This window comes from Pristiophorus japonicus, chromosome 4 (assembly GCF_044704955.1).
Source record: "Pristiophorus japonicus isolate sPriJap1 chromosome 4, sPriJap1.hap1, whole genome shotgun sequence".
Lineage (NCBI taxonomy): Eukaryota > Metazoa > Chordata > Chondrichthyes > Pristiophoridae > Pristiophorus > Pristiophorus japonicus.
In genome coordinates, this window is record NC_091980.1 from 210885634 (window position 1) to 210907150 (window position 21517).

Genomic DNA, 21517 nt, shown 5'->3' on the forward strand with positions numbered 1-21517 from the left:
CTTGATGGGCAGAATTGCCGCCTCCTGTGCTGTAATATTTTATGATTCTATGCAAATGCAATTTTAAGCAGCATTTTAACAGTTCAGACAAATGTGGATAATTTCTGCTGTCAGTGTCCTGTTTTTAACATTTTCATGATGACCATATAGTTGATCTGAAAGCAGATACAGAACAAACCAAGAAAATGTAAAAATGTTTAGGTTTGATGTCATGAAAAGCTTTAAGTATGTGAATGATCAAATTTCTAATTCTAAAACCTTATTTAAAAGAACAAAAATAGACTGTCTTAAGATAGCAGCAACCCCAACTGCCCCATCCTACTCTCTCGTCAACCTTCTCGCACAGTGCGACCACTGGTGGCTAATCTTTTCTCCCTCCTTCCTGTCCCACTCACCCCTCCCAATGCTGACCCAGTGGACTCTGCTACTGGATCAGCTATTACCGCATCTCTCTCCAGAATGTCTGTTTACTTGTGAACAAGGCCCTTGTCATCCATGAGCTTATTGTGGACGATTGCATCAACATCATGGCCAGAAAACCTGGCTGCGGGGTGATGACAACTTCCCCGAAATGAAGCCACCCCGCCTGGCTATACCTTCCACCACTTGCCTGTCCAGACTGTCGCAGTGGTGGTGTGGCTCTTATCACCAAATCACACCCTGATCTGTCCCCCTATTCCTGACACCTTCTCTTCCTTTGAGCATCTCACCTTGATCCACTCCTTTGCCCCTCATTTAAAATCCTCGTTCTCTACTGCCCACTCAAGTACTGTGACAATTTTCTCACCTAGATATCTGCGTTGCTTTCCTCTCTCAGCCTTTTCACTGAGTAACTTCTCATCCTCGGTAATTTCAACCTCCATTTCAACTCATCATGCTCTCTCTCTGAGTTCACTGCCCCCCATCCTCCTTCAATCTCTCCCTCCATATAAACTCCCCAACCCATATTCATGGCTACACCTTTGACTTTCTCATTTTACATGGCCTCGCTACTCCTATCATGTCAGTCACAGATAAAGGCATCTCTGATCTCTTCCTTATATCACTCTCCACCCCCTTCCCCCTCCCAACCCTACTTTCCCTTGGAAAAAACTCTGCGCATTGCCTTACAACTGCACTTTCAAAATCACAGCTGTTTAACCTTTGGCCCTCCATTCACCACAACATTTCTGCAGCTACAGATTTACTCAGCCACATCCTTCCCTCCACCTTTGATGCCCTAGTCCCCATTAAAACCCTAGTCGTTCCTCTTGGTCCAGCCCTCAGCTCCATTCCCTTAAGTCCAAGGGACGCAGGCTTGAACATATATGGCGGACAACTGGTTTGGCCATTCTGGCTCGACCATATGAAGCACTATTGGGTCCTGAAAGAAAGACTTGCATTTATATAGCGTCTTTCACATCCTCAGACCTCTGGACATCCCAATGTGCTTTACAGATAATGAAGTACTTTTGAAGTGTAGTCCCTGTTGTAATATAAGGAAACAGGGTAACCAATTGCTCACAGCAAGCTCCCACAAACAGCAACGTGATCATGACCAGATAATCTGTTTTTGTTATGTTGATTGAGGGATAAATATTGGCCATGGCACCAGGGATAGCTCCCCTGCTCCTCTTCGAAAATGCGCCATGGGATCTTTTATGTTCACCTGAGAGAGCAGACGGGGCTTCAGTTTAACATCTCATCTGAAAGACGGCACCTCCGACAATGCAGCCCTCCCTCACTACTGCACTGGACTTTCAACCAATATTTTTGTGTTCAAGTCTCTGGAATGGGACTCGAACCCACAACCTTCTGACTCAGGCAAAAGTGCGATCAACTGAGCCATGGCTGACACCTTCTGCCCTGCTCTTGTCTGCCAAAACTGCTCGGTATTCCAGGATGATTCTGGAATGCAAAGATAACCCCCGGCTTCTTTTCCCTACTGCAACCCGTCCTCTTAAATCTCTCAATGGCCTAGGTTTTCTAGTAAGAAAAGCTCTCATCTGATTCAGATTTACAGTTTTTAGTTATGTTCATAGTCATAGTTAAACCGGCCACCTGGTGATTTTATTGGCCAATGGGTGATGCTAAATTTTTTTGAATAAAGAAAGTGAATTTCTTTCGACTGCCAAATAAATAATAAAAGCTTTCATGTGCTTTTTGTTATTCATAACTTGTGATATATGGGTTGTTGAAAATATATAATTGGGTGTGAGAACATACAGCATTATAGTTTGCCTCTCTTTCTGCCCTCTGCCTTCATTAGAGTTTATCAAAATTTTGTGCATATTTTGTTCAAACTTACTTATAGATCATGTTGCTTACAACTTACAATGTTGGTTTCTCAGGAAAAAATGAGACAATGGAAACTTTTTGTTTAGCAAAGGCTGATTTGTTTGAGCTTTTCATTATATTTTGAATGTACAATAAAACTATAGAAAGATTTGGCTTATTTTGTATTTATTACACTATTAAGAGAAACTTTGCACATTGTTGTTTGCATTTATTTCCCTCATGAGGCACTTTTGTACAATGACAGCAGTCACTTTTCCTTATTTATGTTACTTTACTCTATCTTTTAGATCACAACATTGATCTTGTGGCAATGGATGTGACTGTTAATGCAGTGGCAGGAGCTCTTAAGGCTTTCTTTGCTGATCTGCCTGAACCTCTAATTCCTTACAATCTACATTCAGAACTGTTGGAAGCAGCTAGTAAGTAACTTGAGTTTTGATTATTCTTTTAAGTATATGCTGCTGACTTATCAGCTGTTGGTTACTGGGAAATTCCACATTAAGCATTCATTATATTTATTATTCATATTTTTAATAATGATATTAAAGATACATTTTACATTGAATAAAGTGCACTGAAAGCTTATTTTGTACCATTGAATGATCATTGTATTATCAAATACTGGTGTTGAGTATCTGTTCAATTCGTCTGTTCATTTTTTTTCCCCCTACAATATAGAGTGCCTGTTATCTGTGGGCCCAGATGATATGTCCTCTGTTCGTACTTTGTAATGACTAACTGAGGAGATATGAGAGTTTACTACCGTATGATTTTTTTTTTTCCCCTCTCCCTTGCTGTGCGGGAAGAACTTACTGAGATTGGATTTTCTGCTTCCCTTGTTCACCACTGTGAATGTTTTAATAATGTGGAGTAAGTGAGGGTCTAAACCTGTCATGATCGTATAAGAATGTTAGAAAATATGCCAGCCAGAAAAGTAAACCAATTTCTAATCCACAGGTATTGCAGAATTGTTTTTTGTATAGAGCAACAAGCTTTTCTAATTTTATGCTCTAAATAGGTACAATTTTAGTATGGCAATTCAGGATATTGGCCTTCATATCAGCTTTAACATTAACATAAATTGTGATAAAATTTGGCCATTTCTATTTATAATGTATTTTTTAAAGTTCTTCTGTTGGACCCACTGTGTTGGGAATGGGGTGGGGGGGTGAAGAAGAGAAATTGAGGACAGAGGACATAGATAAGGAGAAGGAATTAGGAACTTTTGTTTTCTTTTATTTCAATTCTCTCAAAGACTGATCTTATCTTAACAGAATTCAACTGACCGATTTGGATTATCTGCTGTTAATATTTAATAGGCTTGATTTTGGATGTATTTGAAATATATCTGTTATGGGATTGAAATATCGAATGAAATGGAAATAAATAACTTAGTATGAGGAAGAGTTATGGAAACATTTACTACTGTGATTTTCGTCACAGCGAGTTTTAGATGGGATGGAAATAGATAAGGGAGTAAAAAAGAAACCATGAACTGTGGATAGTACATAGATATAGGGCCCAAAATTCATCGACATACCCGCTTACCGCCCCAAAAATGCGATTTTGGTAAATAAAATACACATACTGCCGACATACCGTCTGGCGGAAAATTCATCCGTGACATACTGCCGGGTGGTATGTACACGGCCCGCCCATGCAGACCGCCGACATACCACCCAAAAGTGCAAAATTCGTGACATACTGCCGGAAATGCATATCTGGAGAAGGTGCCCTTAAGTGGTCGGTATGTACACAGAACTGACAGATTTGTTTGATATTTCACAGATCTTTATAGTTCTCCACAGTTTGATGTATTTTTACATGGATTGTGGTATTTTCTAGTGTTAGGCAATAATACAAATGGTATAATAAAGCCTTACTTAATCCTTTATTAATGAACTTAAATAATTTTTTTTAGTCTCTTGCTCGCTCTCTCTCGCACCCTCCATCCCCGATATCTGTAATCCCCCCCACCGCGATATCTCTCTCGCCCTACCACGATCTCTGGTTTCTCGGGGCGGAGCTTGGCAGCCACGTGCGCACAGCTTGGGAGCTGGCTACACTCCGCTCGGTTTACTGCCGAGAAAAGTGGGTTGAAATTCCTGCCCACTCGGTCCCAGCTTCCTCTGCAGGGTTTGAAGTTTAACTGATACAGGGTAATGCAATTGTATGGATGCCATGAGTTATGCTTCGATGTGGATATAACCAGATATTTCTTTTGTCTTTTATGAAATGTAATTGATGGGAAACCCAATGTCGAGACAGATGGTACCTGTTTAACATTACGAATTATGCACTGTTGTCACTTAGCAAGACAACACCTTATTGGAAACTCTTTAGGGTCAATCCAATATATCTTGAGGTAAACTAGAAAGAATAATCCTAGAAAATATCTGCAAAGGTAATGCTTCGGTTGATCACTGAATTTGTTTCACCAAAATGGTCAATACATTCAAAACAAAATCTAGAGTGTAACAGATCAGGTTTTGAGATTGGCATTAAATACCCAAAAGGTTCCATCCTTTCCATTATAATGTGGTTATAATCCTGTGGCTTGTAGAGCATAATCTTTCAAGTAGAAATTAAGTTTTATCCACCTTGTAAGGTCTTTCCTGTTCCTTGAACAAGTCAGCCTCCATGTAGCAGGCACCCTCCCAACCGGGCATCCTTTTCTGACCTGTAAATTGGTTGGTTCCAATTCCAGTAATGTCACTTAATGTTTGCTTCTCTGGGCAGAAAAAGAGTTGAGGATACATCGAGAGGAGTGCACTTATGGGAGGAGGGAGAGGGAGAATCACAGAATTGACATGTCGCTAATGTCAGTGTCCTAAAGGTATATTGTCCCTGTGATTTTCGTCCTGCTCTCTCGTTCAGCATGTAAATTATGTTGGTATTTGGAGGATGAGTTGTTCGGACAACAAAGACCCTACAAGGCGAGCAACTGTAGAGCTGGTTTGTTAGTTCATTTCACCTCTACAGTCATAAGTGTATGCAGTGATAGTACTGGTAAGAATTTACCTTGGAACCAGTTACTTCTAGTCAAATGGATATTTGAAGTGTTTGCCAGAAGAAATTGGCATTAAAGGGCAATGCAGTAAAATAGTTACTCATTTTTTTGTCTTGCAGGACAGACGGATAGGTCAGAAAAGCTGACTGGTTTTAAGGAATTGTTGCGGAAGTTTCCTGCTGCAAACTATGATGTTTTCAAATACATTATTACCCACTTAAACAGGTAGGTCAAAAACTTCTTAAAATTGAACCTTATTGTGTATTATTAAATTACATAAGTTTGTATCTTGGCTGTTAGAATTTGCTGTTGACTTAAATGTTGAAGATGAACTTTGTCGTCTGTAGTACTGACTTAAAATTTGTCTTTATCTTTGGGTGGGCATGATGAGAATTGTCACTCAGCAATTGTAATCTGAGTATAAATTGATAGCAGAAGGAATTTGTATGCTTCCATTAAAAAAAGTTCATCTGATCAGTGAAAGAAAAAAATCAGAGGGACAATGTTTCTTTAAGATGTGGGATATAAACTGTGGATCCTTGGCTTTGGTAAGTATGATGGGACTAATTGGGTCCTCCAAGTAAGCATCGCTCATAGTTTTTCAGGAAAGAGATTCAATTCTGGAGGAATTTGACCTCGCAAAAATGCAGTGAATACCTTTTTTTTTCAGGTTGGGTCATAACTTGTGAATTTGGGTGGCTTTTCTCACTTGGCAAGGATTTGTTAGCAATCTCATCTTAGGACATGGCTGGTATACCAGAACAACACATTGGCCTAGAAATTGCGGGTAGGGGCGTACCTCTGGAGTACACCTCCGACCCACGAAACATTTACAAAATTACCTCCTGGCGCCCAAGCTACAAAGAGTTGAAGTCTCGGGCCTCGAGGCAGCGGGCTCATGGATCCCAGGGACGCTGGCGATTCAGAAGCGTATCTGGGATCACATGGGCCTGGTCTGCCAATGACAAAATTAGAATTCTATTGCAATCATTTATGAAGGAAATCTCCTTATGATATGCAATGGAATTGCTAAATAATTATACAATGTACAGAATTCTAATAATTAAGAGTGTACAGAATTGCAAGTTCACTCATTGCACCAACCTCAATAAAAATTAAATTTTTTTGGTAAATAATTTTAAACATTAAGGGCTAGAAATTCGGTTCTCAGCGAAAACAGTATTTTTTCAGCAAAATTACCGTTTTCGCTTCGTTATTGTTATCAGGCCAAAAATTCAACCTTTAATTTGCACAACAGTAAAAATCAGCGTTGCCCGAAGATTCGTGGCGCAAATCGCGATCCTTGCCAACTTTACTCCGAGGCTAATAACGCTGCGAGTTAAGCCTTGCAAGGTCGAAAAAATACCAAAAAATAAATTAGAAAAAACAAAAAAAAATACACAAAACATTTACAAGACACTTATCGAATCACTGAAAAAGAATTAAAAAATAAAAATTTTAACACCCTTTTTGCAGGTATTCATACTTACTGCTGCTCCAAGGGCTGTATCGCAGCTTTTTACATGTCGGTATTTTTTGCGCAAAATACGGAAGCGCAGAGAACCAAATTTTTGGCGCAAACGATATTTCGGGTCTTGCATGGCGGCATTCCTCTCCTCAGCGGTACTTGAAAACCGCCGCAGCAAAACATCACTGAAATTCCCGCCGACCGGTTTTTCACCAAATATCGCCCAAAAAAATGGTCGCAAAGTCGGTGAATTTCTAGCCCTAAGCCAGGCCAATATTTGTATAAGACCATTTAAAGTGTATGTGTACAATTTTGGATTTTTAAATGTTTTATTTAAGCCTTGTGTATACCCTTATGCTGATTGCCTCTACCATAGGACTTACGTGGGCAGTTGCTGACCAGTCGTTGGGCAAATTGCCCAACTCTGTGCCAGAAATACATACTTTTCAGTATCTTGGATGATCTGTCAAGGCATACCTTAACAGATTGAAAGTTCCGGATTTCACGCATGCGTAATCTGGCAGTGCGCCGTCACAGACACCGCAATTTCAGAGCCATTGTAATAAGGATCCAGAAAGACATTCAATTGCAGCTCTAGAAGACATTGCAATGTATAGAATTCAACTCTAGTCCTGGCATGTCTGTGATTTATTGAAGAATAGTTGCCCAATAAAGCTGAATTGAGAAGGAGGGGCAGAAAATATTCGGTGTTTCACAACCCCTCCAGCATGCACTAGAGAATGAGAGGTTCCAGTGGAGTAAAAGAAAGAAAAGATTTTGCATTTTTACAGCACCTTTCACTTCCTCCGAATGTCCCAAAGCGCTTCACAGCCAATGAAGTATCCTTTTTTTGTAGTCACTGTTGTAAAATAGGAAACGTGGCAGCCAATGTGCACACAGCAAGGTCCCACAAACAGCAGTGAGGAAATGCCCAGATAATCTGTTTATGTTGTTGGTTGAGGAATAAATATTGACCAGGGCACCGGGAGAACTATCTCATCAAAGGTCTAACCATATGTCCTAATCTGTCAAAAAAAAGTAATACATCTGGAGGTAGTGGTAGAAATCACCATCTTCAAAGTCATATGATCAGACCTCCCCCCCGCCCCCAAATCAACTAACTGATAAAGGAATTTTTAAGTACTTAACTCCTCAGAGGAAATCTCTTAATATGTTTAAAAGTCATACATTTCCCATTGTTGTTTAAATACACTCCACACTTTCATAGCAAAAACATTTTCCAAACCATAAAGGTAATTAATATTAAAGCAGGCTGGCAAGAAACCCCCATCAATTGAATGGATAATGATGAATGGTTTGTGCAACAGAAATGAGTTCATCCCTACCTATTGTGTAACAGCACGCCTATAGTAAATGTGACATCTGGATGCTCCATCGTAGTGAGTTGGTTTACAGCATCTAGAACGTAGAAGAAACACCACATTCCTCCAAATACACACATGGCCTCACAAATCACTTGAGACACACTGCCTTTGGATAAAGAAGCAACATCAGAGATGGGAAAGGGTTAGCAACATCCCTATTCCATCCTTATGGATTGACTACCCATAAATATGTTCTGTGCATAGCATATGGTTGTGCCACCGAATAATAAAGGAAAACATTTCCTTTCTTTCTTGGAGACTGGGGTTGAAGAAGAATGCAGATAATCAAGAATGATTCATGGACACTTCCATTTCATAGAAATAGCAAATCTTGATAGTGGTACGAGAGATATGAGCCAGGGGTATTTGAAATAAGCATAATAAAGGGGAAGAACATTACAGTTTAAGCACACTGGCAATAAAAGTGACAGTGCAACCCAACAGGTTAAATCATCTTGTCTAAATTTGGAAGAAGAATTGATCCTGATAGGTCAGTAATTTGTATCCCCCAGGTATTTGAAATCCAAATTACTATTCCATCTCGAGGAGAATTAGTCTTTAACCTCAGGTGCAAATGGAGGACACTGAGTTATAGCCATTGTCCTAATTATTTTACTTTGCATGCTGACAGAATAACATACTGTTCTTTTACAATTGGAAGAGCTGGCTGAATTTATGAATTAGAGGAACACATTGTCTATAGATTTTAGGCTCTGAGCCAGGAAATGAGAAGTCTCTAATACCTGAAAGAGCAGGTATTTTAATAAAATCCCAGTTCCTTCACCACAAACTGAGTCATTCAAAGTGCAGATGATTCAACATTATATAACCTTTCACACCACATCTAGGAATTATTCCCAAATCCATAAAAATGCAGTAATTAACTCCAAAAATGGAATATTGGATGGAAGCCTTAAGAGGATGGTATTATACTCTCTACAGTCCTCCATAACTCTGATGATTTAATTGCTTCTGAGCAATCCTTACTCGTGTAAAACATATAGCCCCCTTTTTCTCAAGTATATTCCAAACAACTTGCCAATCTTCACAATAGCAGTGCCTCATTTGCTTGTATTTTGAGTTTCTACTGACCAGGAACATCTACACAACATGGTCTTCTCAGACTGATATAGGAATCTGAACTGTAGTGACTCAGATTTTGACTTCAGAGTGATGATTATCTCCAAATCCCATACATGACTATGTTCAAGCTAAATAGGTTATAACTTATGTTACAGCTTTTTAAAAAAAATGATTGAAATTCTATAACAACCAAATGATGGGAATAAACCTGCTTTAGAACTAGATTTGAATAAAAGATTTTGAATAATTTGAAAAACTAGGACTCAACTGCATTTACTGTCCTGTTTAATATTTTTAAATTATTCTCTTGCTATGTCTTTGCTGTTTTTCCTTCCCTAAAATTTATATTTATACTTTTTGCATGTGTGTAGTTTTCAGCAGTCGATTATTGGACTCGTGGTGGTGCTGAGGCAATTACATCATTGTCCTACATTGCTTTTGTGATTCACTGTACAGTCCTCTTTCAATCCAAATCAGAGTCAGGTTTGGGTTTGTCTTAAAATGAATATCAGAAAAGATTTAAAGGAACAAATAATATATTATGCCATAGGAAGAAGCTGTGAACGTTACTGAATAATATTTTATCCTTGGCTGAGCTGTACTTTTGACCAGATGTGTTTTTTTTCCAACATGTCATTTCATTATGTTCAACAGTATTAACTGACCAGCTTGAATGTATGATGAATAATTAGTGTTAGCATTTGAAGTTATCAAAGCAAATTAATTCTGACCTTAAAGCTTCTTTGCTGGAAGGTTGCAAACCTTCAACTCTGTAGCTGCTGTGTTTGTTCACAATGGTGGCCATTAGAAAATATTTAGTCCTCTGAACCAGAAACCAGCTAGACCAGGATCTGAGGCGTTATAATGCCGAATGTTTATATGTTTTTTTTGAAAAACTGACCTGATTTTTTCGTGTTCTGTTTTGTTGCAGGGTTAGTCAGCAGAGCAAAACAAATCGTATGAATGCAGATAATCTTGCCATTTGTTTCTGGCCTACCTTCCTGAGACCAGATGCCCTTACCAATGCTGCAGTAAATCAGACTGCAATTGAGACGTTTATTCAGCAATACCAGTTCCTCTTTTACAATGGGGAAATTGTCGAAACGTTCATCCCTCCTGGGGTGCCTTGTACAGGTCAGTTGGTAGAACCACTGTTACCACTGCCCTCATTGCCGCCGCCGCCACCACCACCACCATCTCAACAGTTCCAAACACAAATGCAGACAGATCAACTTGATATCATATGAGCAAAATAGGAACAGACCTCATTACTAGAAGAACTAAACTGTGTATCTGACAGTACAATTGCTAAAAGTTTGGAAGATCTAAAAAGGTTATGCATTTGCAAACTATAATAGCAGCATTGCTTTAAAATCAATCTAGCATTCCTTTCCTCACTTTCCAAAGGAGACAATTGTAAGTGTGGGTATTAATGGAATTTCTAATATTACTGTGTACAAAACAAACTGGCTGCAATAAATACATTCCACTTGCTGCATGAAAGAAAAGCAATCTTGACAATTTCTGTGGATTCTTTTGTGGTTGTTTTCTTCACAAACTTTTTGACAGTTGTGAATAACAGTTTATGTATACACTAAATTGTACAAAATGAAGTCAACTATATTTCTCAGCCAACAAGATAAAGTAAAATAACTCCATCTGTTTGACTGGATTTGACCTTTTATTTGTGCTGTTTTGGGAGTCATTGTGTTTGTGTCCTGACATATTTGTGTGGGTGGGTAGATGGACATGCTGTCATTATAGCAGCCTCCCAACATTTGCACTGCTTCTGAAAATGTAGTTTTAAGAAAAATTGCCAGGTGCACTGTAAAGGACTTGATGTCTACTGCACCTTCTGTTTACTGGTAATAGAGCTGTGGTAGTTCTTTGTTATGGGAAGAATCCACTTATTTTAATGACCAACAGCACAATAAGGATCAGTTCAGGAGAAAAAACTGAGCTTAAAATTACCGCAGTTTTATCCTATATGTCTTATTGCATTTGTTTCATTTAAAGGATAAAATTTAGACATTTTATAGTATCCTTAATTGTTGGAAAATAATGCATGTGTTTAATTCCTGGTTGGTCTTGTACCTTATCCTAATGCATTTTTAGAAATAATTTTCCTCTTTGGGAAGGAAGGAGAGAATATTGGGTGTATAGAAAAGTCATTTTTCATTTGAGATTGTAAATCTTTCCATAATCTTCAATTATATGGCTTTCACATGTTGTGTTTGCAATAAAGATGGTGTATTAAATAGCTATAAGTACTACTTGTTTCTGTTAACTCATTTTAATGTGACTCTAACAAGTAACCTGTTATGACTTAAATATTGCTAACATAGCAATCAATATTTTGGGTATTGGCAATTACACACAACAGTTTATGTATAATTTTGTAAAGCTTGTATTCATGTTGTTTCCTGTGGTATATTGTACTAAAATTTATTTAGATTATTATTTTAGCTTTCATTGTGCAAATTGTATGTATGTAGCACCATCTTGTTTTTAAAAAAACACATTTTCTTTTCAAATCGGTACCCATTTTGCTGTAAAATTATTCAGCTTTAAGTAGATATTTTGTTAATTTGAGTAAGTGCTGTAATTTTTCCTGAAAGTTAATGTAAAATAAATTGTTGAGCTGGATGGTATGTACTCAGTACTTGGTGGAGAAACGCTGTATGAATAGCATCAATTCTACTTCAGTTCATAAACTGTCAGTTAAAAGCTGCAGCTATTTGACTATTTTGTCAGAATACTACTTTTCCTTTCAGAGAATTGTTAATCATTTGGTACACATTCTGCTGCTAGTATATGTTTTGTATAGGTTTTGGGTGCTAGTTAACTATGAAAACAACTCATTTTGCTCAGTGTTGTTATTTGCCTCAGTGGGACTGGTATGAAAACTCTTAAGATTTTGACATTATCTACAATGTATTATAGTAAATAAATAATTTGAGAAGCAAATCTTAAGAGTTTGTACTCCATTTTCCTTAATAAAACTGCCTTTTTTCTATGAACTGCAGCACTGCTGAATAAGACATTTTTGCACTCCTTGGAACATTCTTTATAAAACACTGAAATAATACTAAAGAGTTGCACAGTGCAGGTGACCATTTCAATTGCTGCCTTAAAAGAAATGAAACTTGCTTTTTCTTTTTTCTAGATTGGTAAGTCTATTAATATCTTTATCATGAAACTCTTGTTTGGTGTTGTCTCAACTCGCTAAGTTAGAAGAGTTTGAATCCTGTTTTGAGCCTGCTGTGCTAACTGCTGACTATTATTGTAACCAACTCTTGCGTGCAATGTTTAGCACAAGAGGTAACAACAGTTGACTATTACAAAAAGCTGAAGTTTAGTTTCTTTAAATGCTTATTTTCAGAATCTAAAAGATGCAGAATCAAATAGTACAAGGAACTATTCCTTTTTATTATGACTAGACTTGACTATTCCAATGCACTCCTGCCTGGCCTCCCACGTTCCTACCCTCCGTAAACTTGAGGTCACCCAAAACTCTACTACCCGTGTCCTAACTCTTGCCAAGTCTCATTCACCCATCACCCCTGTGCTCACTGACCTACATTGGCTCCTGGTTAAGCAACGCTTTGATTTTAAAATTGGCACACCTGGTTTCAAATCCCTCCGTGGCTTTGCCCCGCCCTACCTCTGTAACCTCCTCCAGCCCGACAACCCTCAGATATCTGCGCTCCTCCAATTCTGACCTCTTGCACATCCCCAATTTTAATCGCTCCACAATTGGCGGCTGTGCCTTCAGCAGTCAAGGCCCTAAGCTCTGGAATTCCCTCCCTAAACCTCTTTGCCTCTCTTTCCTTCTTTAAGATGCTCCATAACACCTACCTCTTTGACCAAGCTTTTGTCATCTGCCCTAATATCTCCATATGTGGCTTGGTGTCAAATTTTAAAAAACACCTGTGAAGCACCGTGAGACGTTTTACTACGTTAAAGGTGCTATGTAAATACAAGTTGTTGTTGAAATAATGGACTGCAGCAGTTAGTAGTATTACAGATTAATTTAATGGTAAAATGTAACCAGAACTCACTGTGCCCATATAATAAATTGATAGTGTCATTTGCAAAATGCACTAGTGCTAAATGCAAAAGAGTATGATAAACTCATGACAGCAAATTAATTGGCAAGTATACTGTGTGGTGGAGGATCTTCCACTTGGAAGATATTTATTCAGTTGAAATAAAGTTATGTTATGAACTGAGCATAACTTCAGATTCCAAAATTGCTTTTTAGTTTTGGAATTGAATTCCTTGAATTACTTGATGCTGGTGCATGTACAGAAACTAAGATTATACTTCAGAAAAATGGGTACTGAAATATTGGTAAAGGTACATTACCACAGTGAATACATTTCAAAAAGTACTTCATTGGCTGTAAAGCACTTTGGGATGCCATGAAAGGTGCTATATAAATGCAACTCTTCTTTTACTAAAATATTGGACCGTAATTTGCGGTCAGCGGCGAAGCAAAAGCTTTCGCCACTGGCAGTGAAGAAAGCTGCCCACAAAGATCTTGCGATCTCTGGTGAGGAGTTTGGCTTTTTCAATGTTCAATTGAGATCAATGCATCGTAGTGGGAATCCCATAGTGTGAGCTGCTGTGACGTCGGTAAGCTGCCTAAGCAGCCAATCACAATGTATTCTCAGATGGAATCGGGGAGTCAAGTTAATTTTATTCTGACCTTTTATAAATATTAGAGAGCAAAACAAAGCTTGGGGTTCTCACATGAGTATACCTGAAATAAATATGAAAAAACTTTTTTAAAAGGTAAAAACGTTTTGTTAAAGTTTCTTAAATTAATTTTTTTACCAGAATGGAGAAATTTGACACTCCACAAAATTGAAGTGAGTTTTTCAGGGCCATCAGATTTGTTTAGCAGTCAATACACTGTTAAAACTTCAGTTACAGCTAATCCAACAAATTCTAACTTTTAATGGGGTACTTAATAGATATTACTGTGGAAAAGCCAATGTTTTCGCTAGTTTCACTGATTTCCCTGGTTACACATGATTGTCGGCTATGGTGGGGTTGGGGAGTTGGCACAGCGCAGCCAGTGCCGGAGCAGTGAATGACCAACCATGAGGATTTCTGCATTAGGATGTGCATGCGCAAAAGATGTGGTCAGTTTCAAAGGGGGTTTGTTGTTAGCCACCACAAATTCCATTGACTGATTCAAAAAAAATCTGTAGGGTAACTGTCTGGAATCTGGAAAACCATTCATATTAACTGATTTATGTGGTGAATAGTTTGGATCGATGGATGGAAGAGAAAACTCTGATGAACCAACAGCAATTAGGAGAATATCATGGAACGATGTGGTTGGGGAAATGAAAGAAATGTGAGGGAGTTTACTGTAATTTAGTGTGACCAGGATTTAGTGTGACCAGGATTAGCTACTTTTTTGAGTGCAGTACACATGAAAAAAATGGCAAAAGGTATTTTTCCCATTTAATGATCACAACAGTACTCCCTCTGCCATAGTTTTGAATGCTGAAATGAAAAACTTGCATTTTGCCACGTATAGTTCTCACATTCATGCATTTGAGTAATTAATGGAACAGTATTTGGCCGCCTGCCACTTGATTCTATAAATGAATGCCTTTTAACTCACACATATATACTCTGTCTCTACTGCTAGTGTTTCCTGTTATTATTTAGCCCAGTCAGAAGTAAGAGACTCAGTTCAGGGTGCTTGCTGACTGGTGGAATCTTGGAATGCTCAACAAAATACAACATTTTCTGTGTTTTCTTTTGCTACAATTAAACAATATTTTGAGTGAACAGAGTAAATATATTTACTTTTATATAACTATAGAAGATGGAAGATTTCTGAGAGTGCAATCTTCTATCTCAAATGTTACTAAACTATTGGGTCTCTCTCCATATTTGCTTTGTTGGCCATAATCTTTTTCGGAGATGAAGAAAGCAATTGGTATTGTTCAAAATTAACCTGATTGGAGACTAAGTAGTGCAATAGGTTAATGCATTATCTTTTGCTTCTCAGACCCGAGTTTGAATTGAGCCCAAAATAATGGGATGAAAGTCGTCGTCTCTGTCACATGTAGAAGTCCTGCATGAACTGTGATTGTATCGTTTCATACCAGTTTTTATTGAGTATAAGTCCACAGCAATTTCATGTGGCTATCTTGCTCATTAAATGAACAGAAAATTAATAGATTTATTTAACAGTTTGAAAACTATAAAGAAGCAGGGGACAATAGAATACTATCCTTGTTGCAAGGTCTCCTTTTTAGGTATCGTAGCTTAGTGGTAGTACTGTTGCTTCTGGTTGATGGTTCAAACTCTACAGAATTTGAGCACAATGTAGACCAAAACTGAGGGAATGCTGTATTCCAAATGAGACCACTATTCACGTTTTCAGATGAATGCAAAAAAAATCCCAGGGCACTATTGGAAGAAAAGCAGCATCACCGAAACAGATAACTCACCATTTACTTCATTTGCTGTTTGTTGGAGATTGTTGTGTGGAAATTGGCTGCCACATTTGCCACCAAAGCTTCAAAAATAATACATTGGCTGTGAAACACTTTGAAGTGCCCTAAGGAAGTAAAAGGGCCTATTTAAATAAACGTTCAGGGTCTCTCATAATGTTATAAAGATCTTGGGGTGGGATATAAATGCCTGTAAGATATTGCCCATCTGAACTTGAGTCAATAACGTGGACCTCAAAAGTGTGTAGCAAACAGGATAATTGGATTTTAGGCATTAAATTGACAGCAAGACCGATTCTTTTAAAACAAGTTGGAATAGTTTATTAAACACACACTTGCACATCTATCAGAGAAACAGCAGTCATCAACTATCCTATGGATCTACATAGTTACAACAAATACAATGATGTTCCAGTTAAAAAAAAGGTATACTTCACTTCCCTCTGACAAAGCACATGGCCTGCTTCTTGGTCTGTAGAGGAAGATCCTGCTTTTGCTGTGTGCTTAAAGAAAGAGAGCCAGCAATCTTTGGCTTGACTTTTTATATCCCTGAAGGCCATTGTTTCTCAAAGCCTCGGGATTGGGTATTGTTTCCAGGGCCATTCCTGATTGACTTCTCCTCATACATATCTGTCCGGAGGCCTGGTGCCATTCCTTAATTAGGTTAATGGCTTTCCAATTGACACCTTTTCTACTTTGGTGAGTTTCAAAGTCATGCTTCCTTTGTTCCTTGAGCTCTGCCCAGCCAGAGGAGACATGACTTGGGGAAGTTATCCATTTTGTTTCTTTCAAAACTGCAGCCTTTCCGTATAATCTACACTTTAACATTTATTTATATATATACATACACAGAATCAATGTTATCATTACTAAACATTTTTATTCTTTTATTCTTACACCTAACAAAGGAAAAACTCGAGTCTGAGGCTCTTGGACAGCAAACCCTGACCCTTATTAATCATTTTCATACGTGCTAAATGTCAGCGTTTCAAGAGGCCCAGTCCCATGTCAGTACTTGCTGACCAAAAATCAGTGCCGATTGGACCCTGCCCCACAGCACCACTCTACCCCTGTTCCTTTGCCAAGTGATTCTCATTACTTCATACTATAGGTGGGAATTCTTACAAGAACTGTAGTATATGTCAGCTGCTATAATTGTTTGGGTAGGAGCAACAGAGTGGAGGAGAGAAACAGTGTAGTGTGGGACAAAAGAGCAAGTTTGAACTGGATTGGAGGTGGAGAAGAATGCCATGTTTATGGGAAGGGTGGGAGGAAAAGCGAGACGAGTGTCAGCTTGAACAGGAGGTGGAAGAAAAGTACCAAGTTGAATTGGGAAGAGTCCCAATATGAACTGGGAGAGTTGAAGGAACAAGGGGTGACTCTGAAGGAGAGGGAAGAGTAGGGTGGAAAACGATGTCTGAACTGAGAATGGAAGGAGGTTTGGATGTGGAAGAGTGCCTGTTGTAACTTTTAGGGAAGTGATTGTTTTGCCTGTTGAAAATCCAAATGCCAACGTGTTTTACCTTTTTTTTAAGATTAACTGGACATTATGAAGCTTGAAATTAATCAAAATGCATCATTTTTTTAATGTAGAATTCAAAATTTTCTGCGAGTAGGACGGGTCCAAGAAATGCACGACCAATTTTGTGTTTTTAATATTTGGATTTTCTCTTTCAGACTTCAAAGTACTTTTTTCCCCCTCATCCTATACAAGTGAAGGAATGTTGGATTAGCTGCATCTTAAATTATAAAACCCATGTAACTCCTTGTTTTCATGTGACTTATAATCAAGTTCTTGAGTTGTCCGCTTTCTTGAAGCTATTAGTCAGCATTTGCTAGTTTTCTAAGTTGGCTTGTATGATATCTGTTTCCATCAACCTTTCCAGACCGTAACATCCCCAATAATGTTCTTGTGATTCCCAAACAGTGTCATTCTTCATGTCATTGCTTTATTCGCCCTCTTGTGCTAACTTAAAGACCCTTTCATTAATCATTCTTTTCCATTCTTAGCATGCGTCTAGCACCATAACTCAAGCACCAACTTATTTCAGTGTTCAAGGTCCAATTTTCACAGCCATACAATATTCTTCACATTAGAACAGAAGAAATAGGAGCAGCAGTAGGCCATTTGGCCTCTTGAGCCTGATCCGCCATTGAATAAGATCATGGCTGATCTGATCCTGGCCTCAATTCCACTTCCCTGCCTGCTCCCCATAACGCTTGATTCCCTTATCTTTCAAAAATCTGTTTATCTCCACCTTAAATACATTCAATGATTCAGCCTCCACAGCTCTCAGGTAGAGAATTCCAAAGATTCATGACCCTCTGAGGGAAGAAGCTCCTCCATTTCTATTTTAAATAGGCAAGCCCTTATTCTGAAATTATGCCCCTTGTTCTAAGTTCCCCCATGAGGGGAAACATTCTCTCTGCATCTACCCTGTCAAGCCCCCTCAGAATCTTATACGTTTCAATAAAATCACCTCTAAGTCTTCACACAAGAGATTAATGTGCAAAGTTAAAGCACATGGGATTGGGGGTAGTGTGCTGACGTGGATTGAGAACTGGTTGTCAGACAGGAAGCAAAGAGTAGGAGTAAACGGGTACTTTTCAGAATGGCAGGCAGTGACTAGTGGAGTGCCGCAAGGTTCTGTGCTGGGGCCTCAGCTGTTTACATTGTACATTAATGATTTAGACGAGGGGATTAAATGCAGTATCTCCAAATTTGCGGATGATACTAAGTTGGGTGGCAGTGTGAGCTGCGAGGAGGATGCTATTAGGCTGCAGAGTGACTTGGATAGGTTAGGTGAGTGGGCAAATGCATGGCAGATGAAGTATAATGTGGATAAATGTGAGGTTATCCACTTTGGTGGTAAAAACAGAGAGACAGACTATTATCTGAATGGTGACAGATTAGGAAAAGGGAAGGTGCAACGAGACCTGGGTGTCATGGTACATCAGTCATTGAAGGTTGGCATGCAGGTACAGCAGGCGGTTAAGAAAGCAAATGGCATGTTGGCCTTCATAGCGAGGGGATTTGAATACAGGGGCAGGGAGGTGTTGCTACAGTTGTACAGGGCCTTGGTGAGGCCACACCTGGAGTATTGTGTACAGTTTTGGTCTCCTAACTTGAGGAAGGACATTCTTGCTATTGAGGGAGTGCAGCGAAGGTTCACCAGACTGATTCCCGGGATGGCAGGACTGACCTATCAAGAAAGATTGGATCAATTGGGCTTGTATTCACTGGAGTTCAGAAGAATGAGAGGGGACCTCATAGAAACGTTTAAAATTCTGACGGGTTTAGACAGGTTAGATGCAGAAAGAATGTTCCCAATGTTGGGGAAGTCCAGAACCAGGGGTCACAGTCTGAGGATAAGGGGTAAGCCATTTAGGACCGAGATGAGGAGAAACTTCTTCACCCAGAGAGTGGTGAACCTGTGGAATTCTCTACCACAGAAAGTAGTTGAGGCCAATTCACTAAATATATTCAAAAGGGAGTTAGATGAAGTCCTTACTACTCGGGGGATCAAGGGTTATGGCGAGAAAGCAGGAAGGGGGTACTGAAGTTTCATGTTCAGCCATGAACTCATTGAATGGCGGTGCAGGCTAGAAGGGCTGAATGGCCTGCTCCTGCACCTATTTTCTATGTTTCTATGTTTCTAAACTCCAATGAGTATAGGCTCAACCTTTCTTCATATGATAACCCTTTCATCTCGAATCAACTTCATGAACTTTCTCTGAACTGTCTCCAGTGCAAGTATATCCTTCCTTAAAGAAGGAGACCAAAACTGTGGTGTGGTCTTACAGTTGTAGCAGGACTTCCCTACTTTTATACACCATCCCCTTTGCGATAAAGGTCAACATTCCATTTGCCTTCCTAATTACTTGCTGTACCTGCATGCTAACTTTTAGTATTTCATGTACAAGGACCCCCAGATCCCTCTGTACCATCTCCATTTAAATTATAATTTGCTTTTTTATTTTTCCTACCAAAATGGAGAACCACACATTTTCCCACATTATACTCCATCTGCCAAATTTTTGCCCTCTCACTTAACCTATCTAGATTCTTTGCATCCTCCTTACAACTTGCTTTCCCACCCATCTTTGTATCATCAGCAAATTTGGCTACATTACACTTGGTCCCTTCATCCAAGTCATTAATATAAATTTAAATAGTTGAGGCCCCAGCTCTGACCCCCATGACACCCCACTAGTTACAGTTTGCCAACCTGAAAATGATCCATTTATCCCGACTGTTAGTTAGCCAATCCTCTATCCACGCTAATGTATTACCCCCAACCCCGTGAGCTCTTATCTTGTGCAGTAACCTATGTGACACCTTATCGAATGCTTTCTGGAAATCCAAATACATGACATCTACTGGTTCCACTTTATCCACATCCTCAAAGAACTCCAGCAAATTTGTCAAGCATGATTTCCCTTTCATAAAACCATGTTGACTCTGTTAACCATACTTCACACTTAATCTACTTATCACCAGTTGATTTTATGGTTACAAGGCAACTCCTTAATGCTAGTAAATGTCTCTTTTGCTATTATCAGTTTAATGCCTTTATTATTGCAGCCATGTAAAATTTATTTATTCGTTCTATTTTGAAATTCATTCTAAGGTCAATTTTTGGCTAAAACTTTGTGATTACTATTCGTATCATTTTAGCATTTATTGTCAGTCTCTATTCCAAAATTGCGTGATTTATCTTCAAGCACTCTTTGTAATTGATAGTAAGGGATGACGTTATAAAGTCCCCATTGTCACTCAGAGATGCTTTTGGCTAAGGATGTTTCCATTTTGATTGGGAGGTACATTTGTTCCAGGAAAAACTCACTATTTAGAAGTAAGTTGGAGATTCTCTCTTGGAAATTCTTCAGAACAGGTGTACCAAATCTTCCTAGCATCTGTGGAGCTAGGACTGAAAGACATTTTGTATTTTGTGTCTCTAAATAACATCTTTATGTTCTCCTTTATAATACAAGGCCCTGGGCTTGGGAGTGCCAACATTATGCGCATATTCATTGTAAAGGAATCTATTTTATTTCCCATACACCGAGGAAGCATGTTATCCCTTAATATCCATTTATGTCTTCCAGAGTTAATGAACTTTTTAATCCTGATTTGGAATAAAAGTTACCCAATATACTTGTACAACTAGGATGGAACACTGAAGATTACTAGATTAGAAATTAAGATGTTTCACTTCTAGAAGCAGAATGTTGCAAATCAGTTGAAGATAAAGAGGTCAGATCACAAAAACAGGTTAGTGACAAAACTTGGGAGATGATGTTAACAATCTTGCAGAACACAAAGTAATTTAATTCAGCTGATAAAGTGCTCTATTAGTTACATCTACATAACCAATATTGCATTAGTTAATATGTATGACAATCATTTCTTTAGAGTGATGTACAAAAGCTTAAGTTTCATGGTGGTCATTGAGATGCAAACTAAGTACCGTCTCAAGAAAAAGGATTTTGGGGAGTATTCTTGGTAGAAACTTGTGTTGTATCGCACTTCGTTTTTGGTCTTGCTGGGGCGAGATGGTGAAATAACTGAAGAGAGAGTGCTTTGCATGTGTAGTTTTATTATTTCAACTGTAAAGTAAATTTGCAGTAAGGTTTATATTTTTCATTGAATGTATCAAACATACCTAGCAATGGATTAAAAAAAACCCTAACAAACATTACATTGACAGTTAACTCAGGATCAAACCTGTGATTGTATAAATGTTACGCAAAGGAAAGGATAAGTTTGTTCTTGTCTGCTTCATACTATCTGTGAGCCTGTTAAAATCTT

General features: G+C 38.6%; 1 protein-coding gene across 3 annotated transcripts in view; it reads left to right on the forward strand.

Moving 5' to 3' along the window:
• The window catches only part of arhgap5 (Rho GTPase activating protein 5), a 95513-nt gene extending 83236 nt beyond the window's left edge, over positions 1-12277 (forward strand). For all 3 annotated transcript variants that reach the window (XM_070879053.1, XM_070879054.1, XM_070879055.1), the window contains exons 5-7: positions 2565-2696; positions 5407-5512; positions 10155-12277. In XM_070879053.1, the coding sequence (XP_070735154.1) occupies positions 2565-2696; positions 5407-5512; positions 10155-10470 (554 nt within the window). In that variant the 3' untranslated portion in view covers positions 10471-12277. The remainder of the gene's footprint in view (positions 1-2564; positions 2697-5406; positions 5513-10154) is intronic.
• Positions 12278-21517: the final 9240 nt, after the last annotated feature.